Below are 20,618 nucleotides of genomic sequence, written 5' to 3'. Positions count from 1 at the left end.
TAGTTTGCAGGGCACATGTTTAAATCTCAGTTTAGCTCAACGGGGACGTGTGCTTTCTGCATCAGAAACTGAGCTTTAACATTTGTTTAAACAAAAAAATGATGGTCATCTCGACAAATTAGCCATTAGAGAGCTACAGAATGACAGTAATTATCACTTACCCATAATATAATCCATAAATGTCACTCATGCCCACTTGCCATGGGTGTTTATGTCTTACTTGCTTAATGAATTTTCAGGTTAGGACTGCATATCCCAACATATCATTAGTCTTAGGAGAGTTTCTTTAACACCCGCCACTCCCTTGTATTTTAGTCATTAAATTTCACATCGTTTTGAGCAATGCTATAATTGGAAATAAGTAAAAGTTAATAATTCGTCATTAAATAACCACACATTCCTTTCAAGAGTTTCCCAAGTCATTCTTCCCCCTGTAGATTGGTCTTACAACTTGATTAGATTTTGACCAATGTTACTGCCACAATGTAGTTAAATGGCCACATTAGCTTGAGACTGCCTTGTAAGGAGGAATATATTTTTAAGGTGTATGCCCAATTAAAAAAAAAAATTATTGGCAAAGCCATTGGCTTGCATTTCCATCCCTTATTAAAATATTTACAAAGCCTGCTGCACCGAATAAAGAAAGCAAGTATTGATTGCTTTTTCTACAGAATGCATTTACGAGATAAGGAATGAATATATTTCCCAGTGGTTTTATCAACTGCAGTTCCCAGCCATCTCAGAACGAAGGGCTTGGATGGCATAGGGAAATTAGGTGTGGGGCTTTTTTAAGTAAACACTCAAGATTAGGTATAGAATAGTTGTCTTGACAATGTGTTGTTACAAATTCTTTTGAATATACACCGAGTGGTCTTTGGTTAAACCCAGTGGAATATTTCTGTCTCACCTCATGTTTATGGCTATTGAGTGTATTGTTAGTCCTGACATCTTTGGCGTGGTTTTCCCTCCTAAGTTTTTGCCTTCAACCCTCCTGTTTGCTGACTTCTTTTTTTGCTGGTTTTAGGAATATATACACTTCACTACTACTACTACTAATAATAATAATAATACTGTGATTTATTAAGCGCAACAGCTACCCCCAACACAGGGGTGTCCCGGCGCTAAAAAAACACTAGGTAATTGAGGCGTCAAAGGCAAGAGTGCGTATTTTCAGGTCTAAAGTGTTGCTGTCCTGAAAAGCCACGTCTTCAGGAATTTTTTAAAACCGGATTCTGACTTGGCACTTTGTAAGGAGGCTGGAAGGGCGTTCCACAATACAGCTGTTTTGACCGTGAATGCTCTTCACCTAGCCGTGATTTCTCAAAACACGGAGTCTGAAGCCAGTTAAAAGAGTTAGAACGCAACACGCGGTTTTGTTTATAGGGGCGTAGTCTTTCCTTCAAATACTTCGGGCAGTTTCCGTTCAGAGCCCGATAGGCCATTGTCATGGCCTTAAATATGATTCTTTTCTCCACTGGGAGCCAGTGGAGTTTGTGTGGATGCGGTGAGACATGTTGTCGGAATGGGATCCGGCAAACCAGTCTTGCAGCCGCATTTTGAATCATCTGAAGGCGATGGATTGCATATTTAGAGAGGCCAAGGTACAGAGCATTGGCATAATCTAGCCTGGATGTTACTGTAGCATGTACAACTGTTTTGCGGCAATCTTCCGGTAAAAAATGCAGTATTTTCCGGAGATTTTTCAATTTACTAAAGCAAGTCGCAGAGACCTGTTGTATTTGGGCTGAAAAGGTCAGATTTGCTTCCCATTTCACTCCGAGGTTTCGGGTAGAGGTGGCCGGGGATGGCGGAGCACCCATTTCTGCTGGCCACCATAGTTCTGACTCAGGCACATTACCTTGCCCAAAAAACAGAACCTCAGTTTTTTCCGCGTTTACTTTAGTTTATTAGAATTCATCCACATAGCTATATCGCGTAGGCACCCCTTAACATTTTTTAAAACATCCACGGCCTGCTCTTTGAAGGAGAAAACCAGCTGAGTGTCGTCAGCATAGGAAATAGCTTTCACTCCCCAGTTGGCAATCAGGGAAAACAGAGGAGCTAGGTAAAGGTTAAAAAGTAAGGGACTCAGTGCTGAGCCTTGGGGTACCCCACACCGGAGTTGTTTCGGTTGGGATTCATATGGCGTAAGGGCGACTTTCTGAGTGCGTGCTCTCAAAGAAGAGGTCAGCCATGTGAAAACATTGTCCTCAAATCCCACTTCTTTTAGGCGCTCACCTAGGATAGTGTGGTCTACAGTATCAAAAGCTGCTGACAGATCCAGGAGCACCAGCAATGCCGGTGCTCCTGAATCCAAAGACCACCTAATCGACTCTGCCGCCTCCAACAGAGCAGTCTCTGTACTAAATCCTGCTCGAAAGCCTGATTGAGTATCATGCAAAATCCCATTCTGCTCAATGAAGCTCGTCAATTGACGTTGAACCAATTTTTCCAGCATTTTTCCTGGAGCAGGTAATAGCGAAATAGGTCGCAGGTTTTTTAGATCGCCCGGGTCTCCTTTTTGGGTTTGTTTCAATGGGAGAAGTGTCGCATGCTTCCATTTATCTGGAAAGATGCCAGTTTTCAGAGAGGAGTTCCAAATATGTAACAACCCATCCACCAACGAGGATGCTAACACCTTCCATAATTTGGGAGAGCATGGATCATATGGGGCTCCTCAATGGCATCTCTGAATTTCCATTAGAGCATCCTGTGGCAGCATTGGAGTGAATTTGCTTAGCCTAGGTATCTCCCCCAGGAGCGGAGATTTATCCTCTTTCAAAGTGGCCTCTGGGGCCTGAAATGAATGGTAGACCTTTACGATTTTGTCGTCAAAGTAGTTCGCAATCTTATCGTACAGGCTGGGGAAGAGGTTACTTTTGTCTCCAGTGCCCTGGGCTTAAAAAAAGATTGAACAACCTTAAAGATCTCGCTGCTCGACTGCTTAGCCTTTCGGATACTTGACGCAATATAATTTCGTCGAGCTGTTTTTAACTCCTTATGAAACACTTTTAAGGCTTCTTTAAAATTTGCCTTCATTTTCTCACAATAACCCAGCCTCCATTTGCGTTCCAACTTTTTGCACCTACTCTTGTGCTCCCTAAGGGCGTTAGAGAACCATGGGGCAGTTGGGGATTGTCTATTTGATTTCCCCACTCTGCCTGGTGCTACCGACTCCACTGCCGAAGCAATCCAATGGTGTAGCGAGACTGCATCGGCATCTGGATTGGCTGAAAGGCAAGGTGGGTTGTCTCGCAAAACGGAGCTTAGTGTTGTTTTCGTTAAATTATTCCAATTTCTTTTAAGCGTAAGGTGCGTTCCTTTAGCTTGCCCTGAGTTTGGTAAAGAAATAGAAAAAGGAACCAAATAGTGATCTGACCGTGTCAGGGGGACGGACGTCTCCATAACAATGGCGGTACAATTGGAGAAAACTAAGTCCAAAGTATTCCCCGCTACATGTGTGGTTCAGGAGGCCCATTGTTTGAGGTCAGCCCCAGCTAATAATATAATTAACTGCATTGCCTGCGGACAGCTTAGATCATTTACATGCAGATTAAAATCTCCCAGGGCCAGAAAATTAGAGTACATCATTGATTTTTGAACAATTAAATTACAGATTGTATGAAGGGCGGGCCCTACACAGTCAGGTGGTCCGGTCTGTAAATAAGAATCCCCCAAGTGCAGACGTGGGGGTCGGTTGCAGACAAAAATATAAACCTTCTATGCCCTGAGCAAAGACAGGAGCCGAGGATACCAACTCCCAAGTGTCTCTGAAAATAATGGCCACCCCGCCTCCTCTTTTACCTCCTTCTCTTTTAACATGGCTCATTTTAAAGCCTGGAGGGATCGCTAGTGTAATTGTTGTCACCGTGTCCATATTAAGCCAAGTTTCCATCAGGAACAAAACATCCCAAGTGCCTTCAATTAAAATTGACCAATCATCATCTGTATGTTTGGGCAGCGATCTACAATTTATAAGACAGGCCTTAATTATAGCACTGCCTACCTCAACTCGGCCTCGGGACCGTGCCGCTTTTTCCTAGACGTCTTGATAAGACTGCCCACACTCACCGCAAGTGTATGGGAGTGGGGTAGTGGCTAGGTTAATCTGGTGTGGAATCAAGCAGCCAGGACCGCAGAGATGCAGTAACTCATCTCGCGTCAAACAATGAGACTCACCGCTTCTATTTCTGGCAGCAAGGACAGCCGCGATCTGCTCATGGACGGGCGCAAGCGGGCTTGCCTTAGGTGCGCCAACGATGCGCCCGCTGCGCACGTCCGCTGCGTGGCCGGCAAGACATCCGCCTAATGAACCCACTGGCAGGAAGTGCGTCAGCCACTGTGGGCGGAGTCACGCCTGTCCCTCCGCACAATCGGCACCGTTTACCGTGCTAACCCTGGCTAAAGTGCCTTTGCTCCCTTCTTAAAACATAGTAGAATTGGCTTATACCGAATTGCCATTTTTAATTCACTTTTAGGTCCCTAGCAGCCGCGGTCGGCAGTAGGAGTTCCTGCAGGGCGGTGATGTCGGGAGGGGGAGGGCAGGGTGGGGGGTAGTAATGTATGGATTATGGAGTTTAACAGGTAAGTAAACATATAAATAAGTAAAACAATTTTTGTTGCGTGCACTGCATCACCAAATGCGATGCAGTGCGCGCAACAAAATTCGTTTTATTTATTTATATGTTTACTTACCTGTTAAACTCCGTAATTCATACATTACTACCTTCCACCCTGCCCCTCCCCCTCCCCACGTCACCGCCCTGCAGGAACTCCTACTGCCGACCGCGGCTGGTCCCTAGTAAGGTGGTACTACTTGTACCCAGGGCCTGTAAGTTAAATGGTACTCATGGGCTAGCACCCTCTGTAGGAGTCCTTTAAACATGTCTCAGGCCTGCCATTGCAGCCTGTGTGCGTGCAGTTTTAAACTGCCATTTCAACATGTCCAAATAAACGTTTTGCCAGGCCCAAACCTTTCTTTTTAAGACAAATAAGTCACCGATAGGGTTGGCCCTTGACAGCCCAGAGGGCAGAGTGCAATGTATTTAAAAAGTAGGACATGTACTTTTTATGTTTTACATGGTCTGGTAGTGAAAAACTCTTACATTTGTTTTTCACTAATACAAGCCCTATCTCCCCTCTAGGATATGATTGGAGTTATATTATTACATTTAATAAGCTGCAATTTCCAAATGGGGACAAGTAACCAGTTCATGTTTCGTGTCTCTGAAATTATAATGAACAATCCTAATTTTTGTTGAAGTCGGATTTAAAATTGCAGTTTTGAAAATGTCACTTTTAGAAAATTGGCATTTACCTGCCTTAACCATTTGGTACCGGCAGTCTGTCTCTGGGCCACATGACTGGGTATAGTTGACACTTGCCCTTTCTGCATTTTTCCTAGACAGCCACACACACACTACGGATATTAGGTGTGCCTGGATGGGTCATCACTAGCAGGTTGGGTGGAGGAGCTGGGCCCAGCCCCGCTTACACTCGAATAAGCTGTGTCCTACCTCTACGCAAAGAGCTATATACACCCTGTAGTTAATCTGGAGCCAATACCAGGAAGAAAGGGTACCTGTGCACTTCAAAAGCATGCTTCTAGAAGCTTCTCCCCACTTCAAAGGTGCAACTGGGCATAAATACTGAACCTCAGACACTAACTTTTCAGCACACTTTTGGACCTGTTTACTCTGCCAAAAGGATGGACTGCTGTGCTGGTGAAAGGACTGCCACTCTGCTGAACTGCTGATCTGAAGGACTGCTGCCCTACTGTGCTGACCTATTGCCTTCTTGTCCGGGTAAGAACGACTGGAGCTGCATCAATTTAACTCAGAATCCAAGAGTGACACTAAGAGCTAGTTGGCTGGCCTCCTGATCTGAAGCCTCGGATTCAAAATAAGCTTCCAACAACTTTGCATCTTGCGCTGGACCAATTATGAGTATACCCTGCCAAGTACTGCCACCCCTGTCCGTCCTGGACCCTTTGAAGTAGGCCAGCCTCAGTGAATCTAGGGGAATAGATGCATCTCCTCTGCGGTATGGCACAACCTCAAGCAGAATCACTGCATTGACACTGCTGTGTGGAACAGAACCATCACAAAGACCTGCTTCGCCTGCACAGCCTCTTCAGATCCACAGCTGTGTGATGCATCCTCGGTGCAGGCCCTCGAATCACTCGTCGACCGTAGCCTCAATGACTCCGCGTCACAGCCCCTCAGAACCAATGCATCCCTTTGACTGCACAACACATCCTGGACGCTGGACTTTCCATCGCAAGCCCTCGTCGACGGGATCCTTGACGATGATGCTAGACCTCTCATCGACACCTCACCGCACCTCGGAACTGACGAATCGCTTTGGCTGTGTGACACATCTTCGTCACGGATCCTGGTAACTCTCCGCAAAACAGGATTTAAGATACTCTTGCTCAGGGGGTCTAACTAGGTTCCTGTAGCTGGCCTGCATGCATAGGGGTTGGCCTGAACTTCTGACTTTGTCCAGGTCCTGCACAACTAGATATCCACGGTTGGCGCTTAATGGTGCTATTTTCACAGAAATCTTCAACTTATCTATAGTTTTATTGATTGAATTTTTTCTCATTTTGGTTTTGTTTTATTTATTAAAAATAACTCTGATTTTCTAACTTGGTGTGAGATACGTTTTGTGCGGTGTTTCCACTTGATTACTATTCAAAGTGTTGCACAAATACTTTACACATTGCCTCTAAGTTAAGCCTGACTGCTCTCTGCCAAACTACCAGAGGGCGGAGAACAGCTTAATTTAGGGTTGGCTTGTGCCTCACACTGACAAGAACTGAGGGTGCTGCTTGACCAGGGCTCACAACCCAGTGAACCAACAACCCAAGCTCTTACATGTATAATTACACCTCCTATTGGGTGCTGAAATTGCACTGCACAAGGTACTATTTTAGATTGCAAATGCACACTGAATCATATAGTATCACCACACATTGCAGTTTTACCCCTGGCTTCTTTTACCAGGTGATTATGAGTTCTGCATTGGAATGAGGATAATATGCATTTCTATTTTTACTGACCTGTAAAACCACATGTTTTCCCTTTTACATGTTTACCCAGTGCAAATTTCTCTTGTAATAACTGGAGAAATTTGCATGGGGAAATCCAGAGATCAGTGGGCAAGTTGTATTCAACTCTGAATCAAAACTAGAGTACAGGCACTCTTTTTAAACCTGTCATACGATGTTCAAGGAAGCCACAGGGCAGAAAGGGGCTACTTGTCAAAAAACGTGGTGGCTGAGGTAGTTTGTCTGTTCTGTCCTGGGGTCCGACGTATTATGGCTCTGCAAACTGAGCTAAGTACAGCCCATTCAGCTCTTGACGCTCAGTGGTAGCAATGGCAAGCTGTCACAGCCTTCTCAGGGACGTTAGTGTGGGGATACTCAGGCTCAGCACTCAACTTTACGCCTCGCAACCTTATAAGATATTTGTCAAACCCAGTGCTTCTCTTTGAAAAAGACAAATGCTTTAACCAAAGAGCACAATAATGCACACTCCAGTCATGCTAGATACCCAATCTGTCGGTGCGAGTGCCATGAGCTTCAAAGTGGGGTCTCAGTATTGGCACTGTGCCCCCCATTGCCCCCCTCCCGTGTTCTTAGAGTTTCTTATGGCGTAGTCTCTAGGTTTAGGTGCAGCGCTCTCCTCACACTCCTGTCTTAGAACAAAGCCTCTTCTGGGCTCTCAGGCCTGGATATTTTCTGACCCATTCCTTCTGGTGCAGCGCTGGACCGGGCTGGGCATTCCCTTGGGCAGCAGATTCACCAGCTGCGGATGCGATCACTGTGCATGCCACTCAGCAGTCTCGCTGCAGAGGCACATCTGTGAGTCACACGCATCTCTGGTGAGTTGTCACACGAGCGGGTACTTTTGGCATGGCACCTCTTCTGGGCTCCAGTGGCTGTTCGGCACAGGCGACCCTTGCGGGTTTGGCGAGCCCAGTTCTGTCACTCTGGTGAGACTGTCAGTCACTCTGGTGCCTCCCTAGGTGAAAGTGGTTGGCAGTCCTCTTCTCCAGGTGTGGGGTTCGGATGAGAATGGCACACTTCTTGGCGCAACGTTGGGGTAGATTGGCAGTAGTCTGATTGGGTGTTGAGTTCTTTAGCACCCTGGCTGCCAGGCACTAACCTCGGCCTGAGATGCCTTGAGGTGAAAGCCTCGGTCTATTGAGTAGTACTTCCACAAGGCACTTTTAGAGGCAGTGTCAAGTATGCTACTAACAGGGAGTACCTTGAAGGGTTCCACAGATTTGCAGTCTTGACTTCTCTGCTGTCTGGTGAGCCATAAGGGAGGCACAGCGAGGAGAAATATCTGCAGCACACATAGGAAGAGGAAAAAGCCTCTTGTGATTGTTTTTGTGCAGAAAGGTTTCCCTTCCTGCACAAAAACAATCATCCATGCAACGCAGGCACCCTTCCACCATGGTGCATAGGTGCCTGCTTTGGTGCATGGCAGCCTATTATGCGGCGGCGCAGGAGAAAAGGACAGGAATGCGCCATATATGATAGATACTGTACATTTCTGCCCTTTACTTTTGCCGTAGGGCAGCTCAGCAGGAAGGCCTGTGGTGCTGCCCTACGGCAAAACCTCATAAATGAGGGCCCTCAATTGGCAGATATATTTAGACTTCTAGAACCATAATGACTGCCTGCACCGTAGCACATGTTTGGGAAAGGCAGTCACACTAGCACAAACTTCAGGTGTGAGAAGTGTTTGTAAAAATAAGAAAGATTAATGCCCCTAAGAAGTGAGATAAAAACCTTTCTAGTGTAGGTACAGTAAAACTCAGAGAAGAATACAAAATGCACCAATGTTTGCAAGGAACACTCATCGCAAGGACATACTAAAATTGATTTTGGGTCAAATCTGGCCCATCCTAAATCTGGTTAAAAGTACCCGGTCCCTGGCTTTCGGAACCATTACCAGATACGGCTCCAACCCAGAAGTGGTTTGTACCAACAGATACTCTCTATTGGAAGGCTTCCTCAGCTCAGACAATTCTCTGTCCCTTCTTCTAACTTCGATAAAGGTGGATTTAAGCCCGCTTTTATTCCTCGCAGTAATATCAGCTGGCAAGAAAAAGATGTTGGGTTTACCTAGCTTGATATTGATGTCCCTAAAATACCTGAGACATGGAATATGGAGGCACATACCACACGAAAGACAATCCCAAATGATCTCCTTGTTCAGGAAAGCCTACGGATTTTGCCTTATGGAACACCCTACCATGTGTATTTGTAAAACGCACTTTCACCCGGGGCATCTTGGCACTGAATAACAGATGTTTATTGTTACCCAACTCAATGGTACTCATTTTATCGACCTCAGATAGATGAAAGGCTGAGTGGACCCAAAAGGATTTGAACCTGTGACCATGAGGTTGAACACAGGCCCCTGCAGTGGATGCATTAGTCCACTGAGTCACCAGACTCGGCATATTAATGTTGTCTACTACATACGGTAGACTGAGTTCCTCATGGAGTATGTTGGTGACCCAGGCAACACGCCAAGAAGATGCTTACAAATCCTATTTTCCTCGTCCTGCAAATTTTGGGCAGATTTGTACCCACACAAACCAGAACCGTAAGTGATGATAGGCACCCACATCCTTTTATAAATCTCAACGAGGAGAGCTTTGTTGTTTTTCCTAATTTGGATGCCAGGCTAAATAGATAGTCGATCAAATTGCAGAACTTAAGATTTCTCTGTTTCTGACAGGAGGTACAGAGGCCTTGTAAGTCAAATGTAACCTCCAGGTATAAGAATTAAGGAGTTCTTCCAATAGGAGTTCCCTGAAGTGCAAAACAACGCGATTTCAGGTTCTTTGAACTGCAAGGCATGAAAAACGTTTAGGCTGTATTCGCGTCCAAGCCAAGACCATCCATAAAAGCCAACAAATGAATCTAACAAAAGCTGAAGCCCATTAGGTGTTCTTGACATTTAGACAGCATCATCAGCATATAAAAGGACAGGGGCGCTCCGGCCGTTCACAATCGTCATGTCCTTGCTCACACTGGACAACCTAACCTCAATTTCTTGGACCCTTTTAGATTACACTAGGTTAACATTTTTGCACCATATCCCAGGCCCCTCTGTTTTCTTACAATTATGGTTGTCTTCCTCCTGTAATTTTCCTTTGCGAAGATACTTCTCACTAATGGGTGTCCTTCATTTCTTCTATGTTCTTCTAATAGGCATTGCAAAACATCACTGGATGAAAGTAACTTGTTGAGAAGAGTCCCAGAAGGAAGATGGTGTCCCGACAGCAAGGAAAAATTAACACTATCTGTCTTGACGACCTGAGTCCGGTGACCATAGACCCACCGAGTGGTATGTTGGTTTTTAGATGGACTCTATAATGTTCTTCACATGAGCAAATTGTTGTTTTCCTTTGTAACTTCTACTGTGTAGCTATACAATGTGTCTATTAATCATACCCATATACAAAGAGGCACACCAGTTTCAAATGTTTGGTGTATAGTGACACAGTACCCAAAGGGGATTCTCAATACCTCCTAAAAGGAAAGGGCCCAGATTTACTAAAACGTCAGACAACGCAACATAGCAAGACATCTGGTTGTGCTGCGTGACGGGGAGAGAGCACAAATGTGCCATATCTACTAAGGTATGACCCATTCCTGCTCTTTTCCTGTGTTGGCGCACTATGTGCTGCCCAGCGCCAATGAGGGCATCCTTGCACCATGCAGAAAAGGACACCTTCTTGCACAAAAACAATACTCAGGCATTTTCCTCTTTCCATGTGTGCTGCAGAAAGCAGCACACATGGAAAGGGGAAATAATTTAGCGAAAGAAACATATTTCTCCTTGTTACTCCTTTGTTGGGAAGGTGTACCATTTTGACACATTCCCAAGTTTACTAGGCTTAGTACATCTGGTAATGAGCCAAAACCATGAGTGGATGCAACGGACTATCCATGCTTCACCCAGGGAATGCTTTCCCAATAAAGAGTAGTGCGTGCAAAGCAGCTCCAGATTTACCAAGCCATGTGAGGTGGCTGTGCGTGCCTTAGTAAATTTGACTTAGGGACTTGCGATGCCTTGCGTCACCTGGCATGATGCCAGGGCAACGCAAGCCCTTGATAAATCGGAGCCTTAGTACTTAGAATTGCCACCTCCATCAATATAAAGACATGAATTTCTTTGTATATGAGATAGCACGGTGATAGAGGTATCACCTTTGTCTTAAAGGGTTAAAATATTGTATAGTACAATTTTCCAAAATGGAAAGGTGCACACTAAAATGTAAATATAATTTAAAACATCTCCTTTAGAGCATTATTTAATGGACTTATTCTACATTTGAAGTGAACGATAGGGGTGCTCGTTTCTAAGCGAGACAATGGAGGAGGTAGGTACCCTTTGTGTGGACACATTTATAAGCACATAACTGTTGACAGTTCCATTTCTTATGGGTTGCTGACTCCTGGATGTATTTGGTTTTCACGCCAGGAACTTGGGCTCTCTGCATACTCCTGGTTAGGTAAGGAAATTCACTTTCAGTGGTCATACCACATATGTGTCATGACTATGAGGGAGAGGATCTTGCTGTTACCTCTTCATTTTGCATTGGGGAGAGGGTACCACAAATGTACAAGACACATTGTAGTATGGTAATGGCCTCTTTAATGACGCCTGTGCAATAACAACAGACAGCTATCCGTAGATAAACCGCCTTACAAACTACTGACCTCACTATACATCAAACATCCTAACACTTCCCTATCCCTCCACCCCTAAACGCCCCCCCGACCTTTCGCCACCATCTGCACTACCGTAAGCTAAATCCTAGCCTACCTATCAATATTACTAGCAACTCACTGTAACCTTTCCCTTCCTGCCTTCAACCCCTGAGAAAACTTATCAGCAGACCGCAAACACACCTGCTCAGCGACAAAACCCCGTACATTCTCACCCTGGATGCACCTGTTTCACATTGCCCGCTCCCCCAAACTACGCCACCCCTCCCCATAGTATAGGGGTGGGGAAACAAATGTGTATCCTGTCACCCTTTGGGCCACCAGCCACCATGCGGCCACAACGCAAAATGGTGGCTGGTAGTCCAAAGCGCCCAGTCCTATCCCTACCTGCCGCTCAAAAACCTACCACAACCACCCAATATGTCTCCTCCTCCTCTCATGCGGCCGTACCACCCACCCAATAGCCCAGAGGGGAGATCTTCTCCGTCGCCCCCGCCCTCCTCCCCATGCCCAGTCCCAATGTAATTTGCTCACAGTGCGTCACCCAGACCAAAGCAATTGCTGCTTTGGATTCCTCCTGCAGGCAATGCAATCACACTGATTAAACATAAAATTCTTTACTTTCTAAGTTTTATCGATAAAAAAGCAACAGTGTCGTATGGTAATTGTGCTCTGGTTCTAAACCATACACTCCCCTCTTTGCCATTATTATTGGACAGCCAATGGCACAGCTTCTCCCTAATAAGATTAACATAGTTTTGGTTTACACTCCCACCTAAGGGTTTACCAAATAGTCCCATATCAAAACCTAAATAACATAATCACGGTAAGACAAATAGAGTTTTGAGGGGTATCTAACTAATGGTTTTAATGGCTTAGGTTACATGTGGGGAGCATATTTGGAAAGGACGCATCATGATGATTTTCCTATGCAAAACCTTCAGATAATTTGAGTTCTGTTAATGACTGTATTACCATACATTTCAGGACGTTTACACCTCAAATCCTCCCTTTCAGTTCTTCAGTGTTTTACAGCCCTATCTTGGGGATACAGATCATATTGTTGGGTTAAACGTATACCCCAGAGATTGAAGGCTAGCATTGATTCCTGTAGCAGAAGGACTACCATGTCAACGCTCACCCTCTCTTCTGTGCTTTACTTCTAGAGCGAAAGACGTACTCCATCGAGGATGCCGTGGAGACCATTGGATTCGGGCGGTTCCATATCATGCTCTTCATGATCATGGGCAGCACTGGGGTATGCATCACTCCTACATATAATGCAGATTCACCTCCTATGGCATGCCGTAAAGGTCAGAAGGGTCCTTCATTATAGAGCTGGCCGGTTCATTGGTGTAATAAGATGTAGGCTGCACTTTGGTATACACAGTTGTAAAGAAGTGCTTGGTAAACAATGTCTGACCATACTATAAACTTAGACAAGTTTGGAGAACCCCAGGGGGACAAGTTATGCTATATAAGCCTTGATGATTGATTGATTGAGATAAACATTAGCATAGTTGCCAATATTTGAAAAAAAATTCCAAGAACACTTTGCAGCTCACCTATCAATTAATTACTTGAAAATGTACCACACCCACTGCCCCAAAGCACGGCCTACACTGCCCAACCCACATAATTTGCATCATTTAACTCTGCCTTCTTATAAGGCAGATTATAGGGTCTACTCAATTACTGCAGGTAATTAAAACGGGAATTTCAAACTTAAGGACAAAGTAGCTGAGTTGGAAAAATTCTCCCATTCAGCTGCATTGGAGAATTTTTCCAACCCGGCTACTTTGGCCTCATGTTTGAAATTCCCATCGCAATTCTCTGCAAGATACTTGGCAAGGCTGGTAGTGCAATTGTCGGGACTGTCCTGGGATAGTGAATTACCCGGGACAGTCTCCAACTTGCCAGGACTTGCCGAGCAAAATGGGACAGTTGGCAGCTATGCGTTAGACAGATCTGCCTAACATTCACACTTTATAATGCACCTCTGAGCTCTTTCAACTAGTGTCATCCATGCACCCTCAGAGATAGGATTTCCATGCCAGATGTAAACTTTGCAGCTTCTCTTTGTTGAAGTGATCCAGACAGAATTGGTCATTACAGACCAGTGATCGTCTTGGGGGGCAGGGATCCTTCCATATTCCCCCTCGGTCTACTTACAGAGCCTGCCAGAGTGTGCCTCGCGGATGGAATCCATAGTTAATCATATTAAAGTGGCCATTCGGTGTATAGAAAAAAAACGATTATATTAAAAAAGTTCTGTATCTCTAGATCACCAATAGGCATACTAAAATATTGCATTTATTGAAGATGTCTGTTGGTGTTTGAGATGCATTGTAACGCCATTCACTGGTTGCCCAATGGAAATGAGCAATTAACTCAATGAAATTGACATCCATATTGGAAAGAAAGTGAAGCCATTGTAACCCTGAGAAGGAGGCAGTCTGAAACCACTCTGAGTATTTTAGCCATGTTTGTATTTGCATGAATGATATGTAAATAAGTAAGGGATGCTGGTCCCAGCTTCCCAGTTCTAGTACATTTCTAGATTCGTAAGAAGAGAAAAAGAAAAACAAATGTAAGGGAAGATGGGGGGAGAAGGTATATGCACCTTAATTTGCTTTAGTACTCTTATTTTCGTTCTCGGTTTTTTACATTCAATATTATGGAGAAAATTAACGAAGTCGTTTAAGAAAGAACTTAAAAACAATAAAATACAGGTATAGTTAAATTGGTTTGTATAAAATAGAAACATTTAGTCTCTTTCTATGGAAAAGATAAAAATATGAATCCAAGCCACCAACCACTGACCTATCAATGAAAACAGAACTACGAATGGCAGCCACAAGTCTTTGTGAAAAAGAAAAGCCTTTCAACACATCTTAAAACAAGGCAAATAATTGGATAGGAGTCCTGTTTCATCAGATGACATAGCCACGCTCGGGATCTGCGGTCTTCCCAGCTAAGGGTCCAGAACAAAATGACTGACAAGTAAACAGTTATAGTGTGTGGTAGTTTGTTGTTTTAATGCCCACGAGGTAGTGGGCACTAAAACTGCACTAAAGTAACCCTGGGTCTAGTCGCGTAGTAGCGCTACGCGTAGCTACGCAAAGTGCACTTCGCACTACGCGTAGCTACGCGAATTGCGTAGTGCACTGTGCAAAATCCTGTTAGTACTGATTGCACAGTGCCGGATGCTTGTCCTCACTCTGCATTCAGTGCAAACCGCATCTTGCCACAGCGGCCTTCACCGCATACTGCTCCTGCTATGCTGCCAATTATAGTTACAATACAACTATTAACCCTCACACTACTCCAAGTGTGTCAATTCAGACTATTCCGAGCCCCAAAAGCTATAAGAATGGCTTTAGCGGAAGGTAATAGTCATTTTGATTTACATTAAATTAAAAATGACCTGTGGGTGTGGTCCTCATCTAGCTTATCCAGACAGCGCCACCTTGTGGCAGACTGTCACAGGTGCCAGTGATGCATACAAGAGTCGGTAGTGGTGTTTCCAAAGATTTGGAAAAAAACGCACATACACTAATAACAGTATATTGTAAAACAGTGCTGGAAAAGTCAAGATAATCTTTCCAAATATCAAAGACGGAGTGCTACATAGACCAGTATCCCCCACTACCAGGAAGGATCAAAATTGTCAAACCAAAGGGTTGACAAATATATATCTATATAAGGAAGGTCAAGGAGAGCACAATCCTCAGGTATAAGTACATCTAAGACTAATATGATTTATAGTCATAACAGTATTGAATCCAAAAAACAATCTGCAACTTGTACTGTAGGACAGAACAAATCAGTGGATAAAGTTCATATTTGTGTCATCTTTTTCTTTATTGATCCATAAAAGTTATTTTCCAATTGATAAAACGACAGCCGACACGTGTTTCGACAGGTTTGCAGGGTGCCAATATCAGGTGGTGCTAGATTCTTCTCTTTCCCCTCACATATTATCGAGGCGACTTCATAGTACGCTGGTGCAACATTTCACCTTTACACAATACTGCGACTCAGGACTGGGCCGTCAAAAAGATGATTGAAATGCATTGACCTATGCCTATGCGGAAAATTATCATGCTCTTTTTATAATCTATTTATTCGAATGAGGAAACATATTTAACTTGTACTGAGTCCGTTTGATTACTTCATCCTGCCATTTATTTTGGTTTTTCAATACGCGTGACTCATGTGGATATTTTGGATTTTTACTATTTATTTGGAGTCCATTGTGACAAACTTCACCTTGATATCTACTCAGCTAGCTCACTGCGCTTGACCCATTCGGATAATTTGGACTTTTGCTATTTACTTTGGAGCCTTTTGATCATAGCTACTATCATATGATTTGATGATACATGCGACGCATATTCCAGCTTTATTAGCCTTGTATAAGTCCCAGTACTTATTGAGAGTACGGACGAAACACGTGTTGGCTGTCGTTTTATCAATTGGAAAATAACTTTTATGGATCGATAAAGAAAAAGATGACACAAATATGAACTTTATCCACTGATTTGTTCTGTCCTACAGTACAAGTGTCACAGGTGCCAGTGTTGACAATTAAGCGCCAGTGCTGACCGAGGAAAGGAAACCACCGGCTCAAGTTAACGCTATACAGGGCACCAGAAATCAAGCGACTGAAAAATGCAGTTTATACACTTCAAAAGTTTTAGTTTGAAAGTGATTGGTTGCACCCTTTAGGTCTGCCATTACTCAAGGCCTTTTGATTGTACAAAAATGATATATACTTCCAGGGCCTTTCTGCCAACCTTCTTCACCCTTTGGCATGTTGTTGTGATATTTTCCCGGTGTAGCATTCAGCATGGCATAATGGGTCAGCCCCCTTCAGCCACTGGTTTACTTCACTGTGAGTGACAGCATTCTGCTCTTTCACAAGGCGCTCATTCTGACACAAAGTAGTTCCCTATAGTGTCAGTGTTTACTATCACAATGTGTGTGTTTTTTTAGAACAAAAACATTTTTGTTTTCAGACATTCTTTTAGGTTAACTAGGGTCTGCTACCTCCTTCAACATCCAAAAGGTTGACAGCCAACATCAGACCGATTGCCTTTGCCATTGCTTATGTACAGGTGATCTAAATTGTCAGTTATTTCCTCCAGTGCGGGCGTTTGCACATCAATAATTTACACACTAAACTCCTAAAACTGTGATACATTGGAATGTCCAATAGAACACATATTGTTCTTTGTGTTATCATACAATGGTGTATTAGTTGGCGTGCATGTGGTTATTTCCATATTAGTTTCGACTTTAGTTCTATAACATTGAGCTCAGTAGCTAGCTCCTGGGTTGCCACTTTACTCTGCTTTGCATTAATTTTTACTTTACTGCACATAAAAACTAATAAAAATACCTAAACTCAAATGATTGTGAAACAAGATAAATTCTGAAATCTGTGGCTTCTAGTTCCGAAACAGGTTAAATACAATTTAGCACCAGAAAAACAAAAAAAAAAAAGGAAACCAAGAGAAACTCCTTATCCAGATCTCATTCAATAGGGATATTTTAACAACAAGTATGGTACAAGAATAGTGTCCCAATTGTTGTTATTTAATGCCCCACTTGAGGTAAAAATAAAATATCTACATTCAATTGGAACACTATTTTTGTAAATGATATTTAGGACGCAGTATTTACGTCAGACGATATTTTTGCTACCACTATTCTTGTATACTACCTAACAAGACTTACAAAACCTCACAACAGCTATTTCTATAGTATTGAACAGAGCACCATGATCCCAAGTACACTGGATGCAATCTGTGTTCTTGTGTTTTACATACTTTTTCTTCCTCCTCCTCAACCAGGATCCAGACGATCCTGGTTTGAAACTAGAAAACTGAGGGCCTCATTTATGAGGGCTTCCCGGCACTTCTGCGGCGTCGCAACGTCACTTTTTTAACGTTCCCGTAGCGCAATGTGCCACGGCATAATTATAAGGCCACGTAAATCCAGGTTACGTATCTTTTCATGGCCTTATAAGTATGTGCCCCTTTTACGCAGAAAACTGAAAGGGGCATTTCGTAGGTGTTGTTGTGGAAGTTCCCACACAAAACCCATGGAACCTGACACATACCCAGATTTACGAGAAATCGTAAACCTGGGAATGCTCAGAACTTAACGCTACCCCAGGTGTGGTGTAAGGAAGGTGCAAAGCGGAGAAATATTTTAATTTCTCCTCGTGCTTTCATTTTTCTATGTGTGCTGCATTTTGTAGCACACATAGAGAAAGGAAATCGCCTGAATTGGATGATTTTGTGCAGGAAGATGTCCCTTCCTGCACAAAATCAATCAGTCCAGCAACGCAGGCACCCTTGCACTATGGTGCAACTGTGCCTGTATTGGTGCATGGCAGCCCATTGTGCGCCGGCGCAGGGGAAAAGGACAGGAATGTGCTATATCACATAGATAGGGGAGCCCTGCTCGTTTTCTAGCTGCCATTGCTATTGTGTTACCTGACGTGGGGAGTGCCTGGGACCCTCTTCCAGCCACTGCGGATCACCGTTGGCGCCGCCGTCCTTGCCGCCATTGCCGCTGCTGCCGGGGCTTGAACTACACTGACCGGCAGCACTTGCGGCGCACAAATGCTGCCGGGCACAATATGGATGGGCTCCATGAAAAGGCCACAAACCCAGTATGGCTTGGATATATAGAAAAAACAGACATCATCTGCCTTCAGGAAACGTGGGTGTTGGAACTTGTTCATAAACAGGGTTATTTGACTTTTAACACTTCGCCCGTAAGAGGTCTAGGAGATCGGCCCTGGGGAGGGCTGTGTATGTATGTATCCAACTCATTATGTCTAGACAAGATTACAACCAAAAGGGGGGATTGACATCATCAGATTGTTCAATTCTCAGTAACAAGCACAAAAAGAATTCTTATGGTGAATTTTTATAATAACGTTTCTGCAGAGAACTTGGGGACTGAGTTCTCCTGTATAGCCGAGACCCTGGACACTATTTGTACCCTGACTACTGTGGATTCTACTATTTTATGGCTGGGGGATTTTAATTACGCAATATGTAGACCATTGAGTTCTAAAATCTGTGGGTACTTGATGGACCTGGGGGCCTCTAATTGCCATTTCGCACATTCTAAGCTGGGCGACCACCTTAATGATCTGATGTTTCATTATGATTTGGGTTTCGCCAATGATTTAGTTCCCTGTCCCGTTCCCATGTCTGCTACTTTTAATGGAAGAGGATTATCCTCTATTATAGATTTTATTCTGGTTTCACTGACATTTGCCCCTAGTCTGCTATCTTTTGAACTAGGGGCCGTGGATTTGAGCGACCATTACCCGCTTCGCCTTAAGTTCCATTTGCAAGTCTTTGGGCCCGTGAGGAACAAAACTGTCAAGATTATGGTGCGCACACTGGAATTGAATAGAACTAATGGATATGCTATTCGCTGGTCGAATGTTGAACCCGAGGTTTTGACCAAGCGGCTAATCTCTACCCATTAAACTGCTTTTGATATCTGCCTCAGTGAGTTCTCCCTTCCGGAAGAAATTACCTCCTCCTTTAATGAGATAAATAAGGAGGTCAAAAAGCTATTGTCCGTCCAATGTGGTTCCTCCCCTAAAACAACTGGTTGGTTTGATAGCGCTTGTTCTAAAGCATACTCCAGTCTTAAACTGGAACTCCATAAACAACCTAGATTACAGCAGGAGGTAAAGAGGGCAAGAGCCACTTATAGGAAAGCAATAGCAGATAGAAAGACATCACTGAGGGAAGAAGCGTGGGGAGAGTTACATGAGGCCGCACAAAAAAAAACTCTGCGGCCTTTTGGAAAATCCTAAGAACTCCACCCCTGATGGGGGAGGGGAGACCTACCATTGAATTGGCCATTTTAGAAAAGGACTGGATAACCCATTACTCCACCTTATATAATGGTCCTTCTTTTAATGAGTTTCCACTTCCGCAGTCCCCGTCCACATACAAGGGCAACCTCCATGTCACTCTGGATGAAACTATGCTAGCCCTTGAGTGCAGTAAGGGGGGCAAGGCCCCTGGTCCCGATGGGGTACCAGTAGATGTGTTCAAGTCAAATGTAATGTTATGGGCCCCTCTTTTAACTCAGCTGATCAATACTAGTGACGGCTCCACCTTTCCTAAGACCTGGTCTGAATCGATCATTGTGCCAATCTTCAAGAAGGGAGATCGTCAAGATCCTGTTAGTTACAGACCGATCTCCCTTCTTGACTCCATGGTAAAGGTGGTTGGCCGAGTCATCCTCCAACGCTTGCAGGACTGGGCAACTGAATCTAAGGTTTTATCTGAACTGCAGTATGGGTTCCGAGAGGGCCTGGGTACCCTGGAACAAGGTCTTAACCTGGCTATGTTAGTCGGGAAGTACACTCGAGCAAAAAATGGGAAACTGTATTTAGTTTTCATCAACTTGACTGCAGCGTTTGACTCTGTTGACCATGTGAGGCTATGAGAGACCCTTGTCGATCTTGGGGTGGATCATGGCCTAATTGACTTCCTGCATTGTTTCTATGAGAGAGCCTCAGCTAGTGTTAGATATGGGATGAAGGGGCAATGCACTTCGGGATTTCCTGTCAGAAGAGGGGTGCGCCAGGGCTGCGTCCTGGCCCCCTTTCTTTTTAACTTATATATAATTGGTATGGCCGAGGCACTTCTTAAGGGGGGCTCAGACTTTCCGCAAGTTGGCGGGCTTCTACGCCGACGACGCGGTCATCATAACGCGCACAGGCAATGGCCTAAAAAAAGTCCTGACCAGTTTTAGCACTTTTATGGGTGACCTTGGATTAAAAATAAACCTCTCTAAGACTTTCACA

The 20,618-nt window shown here is 44.1% G+C and overlaps 1 protein-coding gene across 2 annotated transcripts in view; it reads left to right on the top strand.

The window, feature by feature from the left end:
• Positions 1-20,618, top strand: part of SVOPL (SVOP like) — a 509,809-nt gene that overhangs the window by 167,926 nt on the left and 321,265 nt on the right. For both annotated transcript variants that reach the window (XM_078672922.1, XM_078672864.1), the window contains exons 2-3: positions 10,238-10,373; positions 12,928-13,019. In XM_078672922.1, the coding sequence (XP_078529048.1) occupies positions 10,295-10,373; positions 12,928-13,019 (171 nt within the window). In that variant the 5' untranslated portion in view covers positions 10,238-10,294. The remainder of the gene's footprint in view (positions 1-10,237; positions 10,374-12,927; positions 13,020-20,618) is intronic.

Source organism: Lissotriton helveticus, chromosome 1_1, assembly GCF_964261635.1.
Source record: "Lissotriton helveticus chromosome 1_1, aLisHel1.1, whole genome shotgun sequence".
NCBI classification, from domain to species: Eukaryota; Metazoa; Chordata; class Amphibia; order Caudata; family Salamandridae; genus Lissotriton; species Lissotriton helveticus.
The sequence above is the reverse complement of the archived record's forward strand: the minus strand, read 5'-3'. Positions and strand labels throughout refer to the sequence as shown.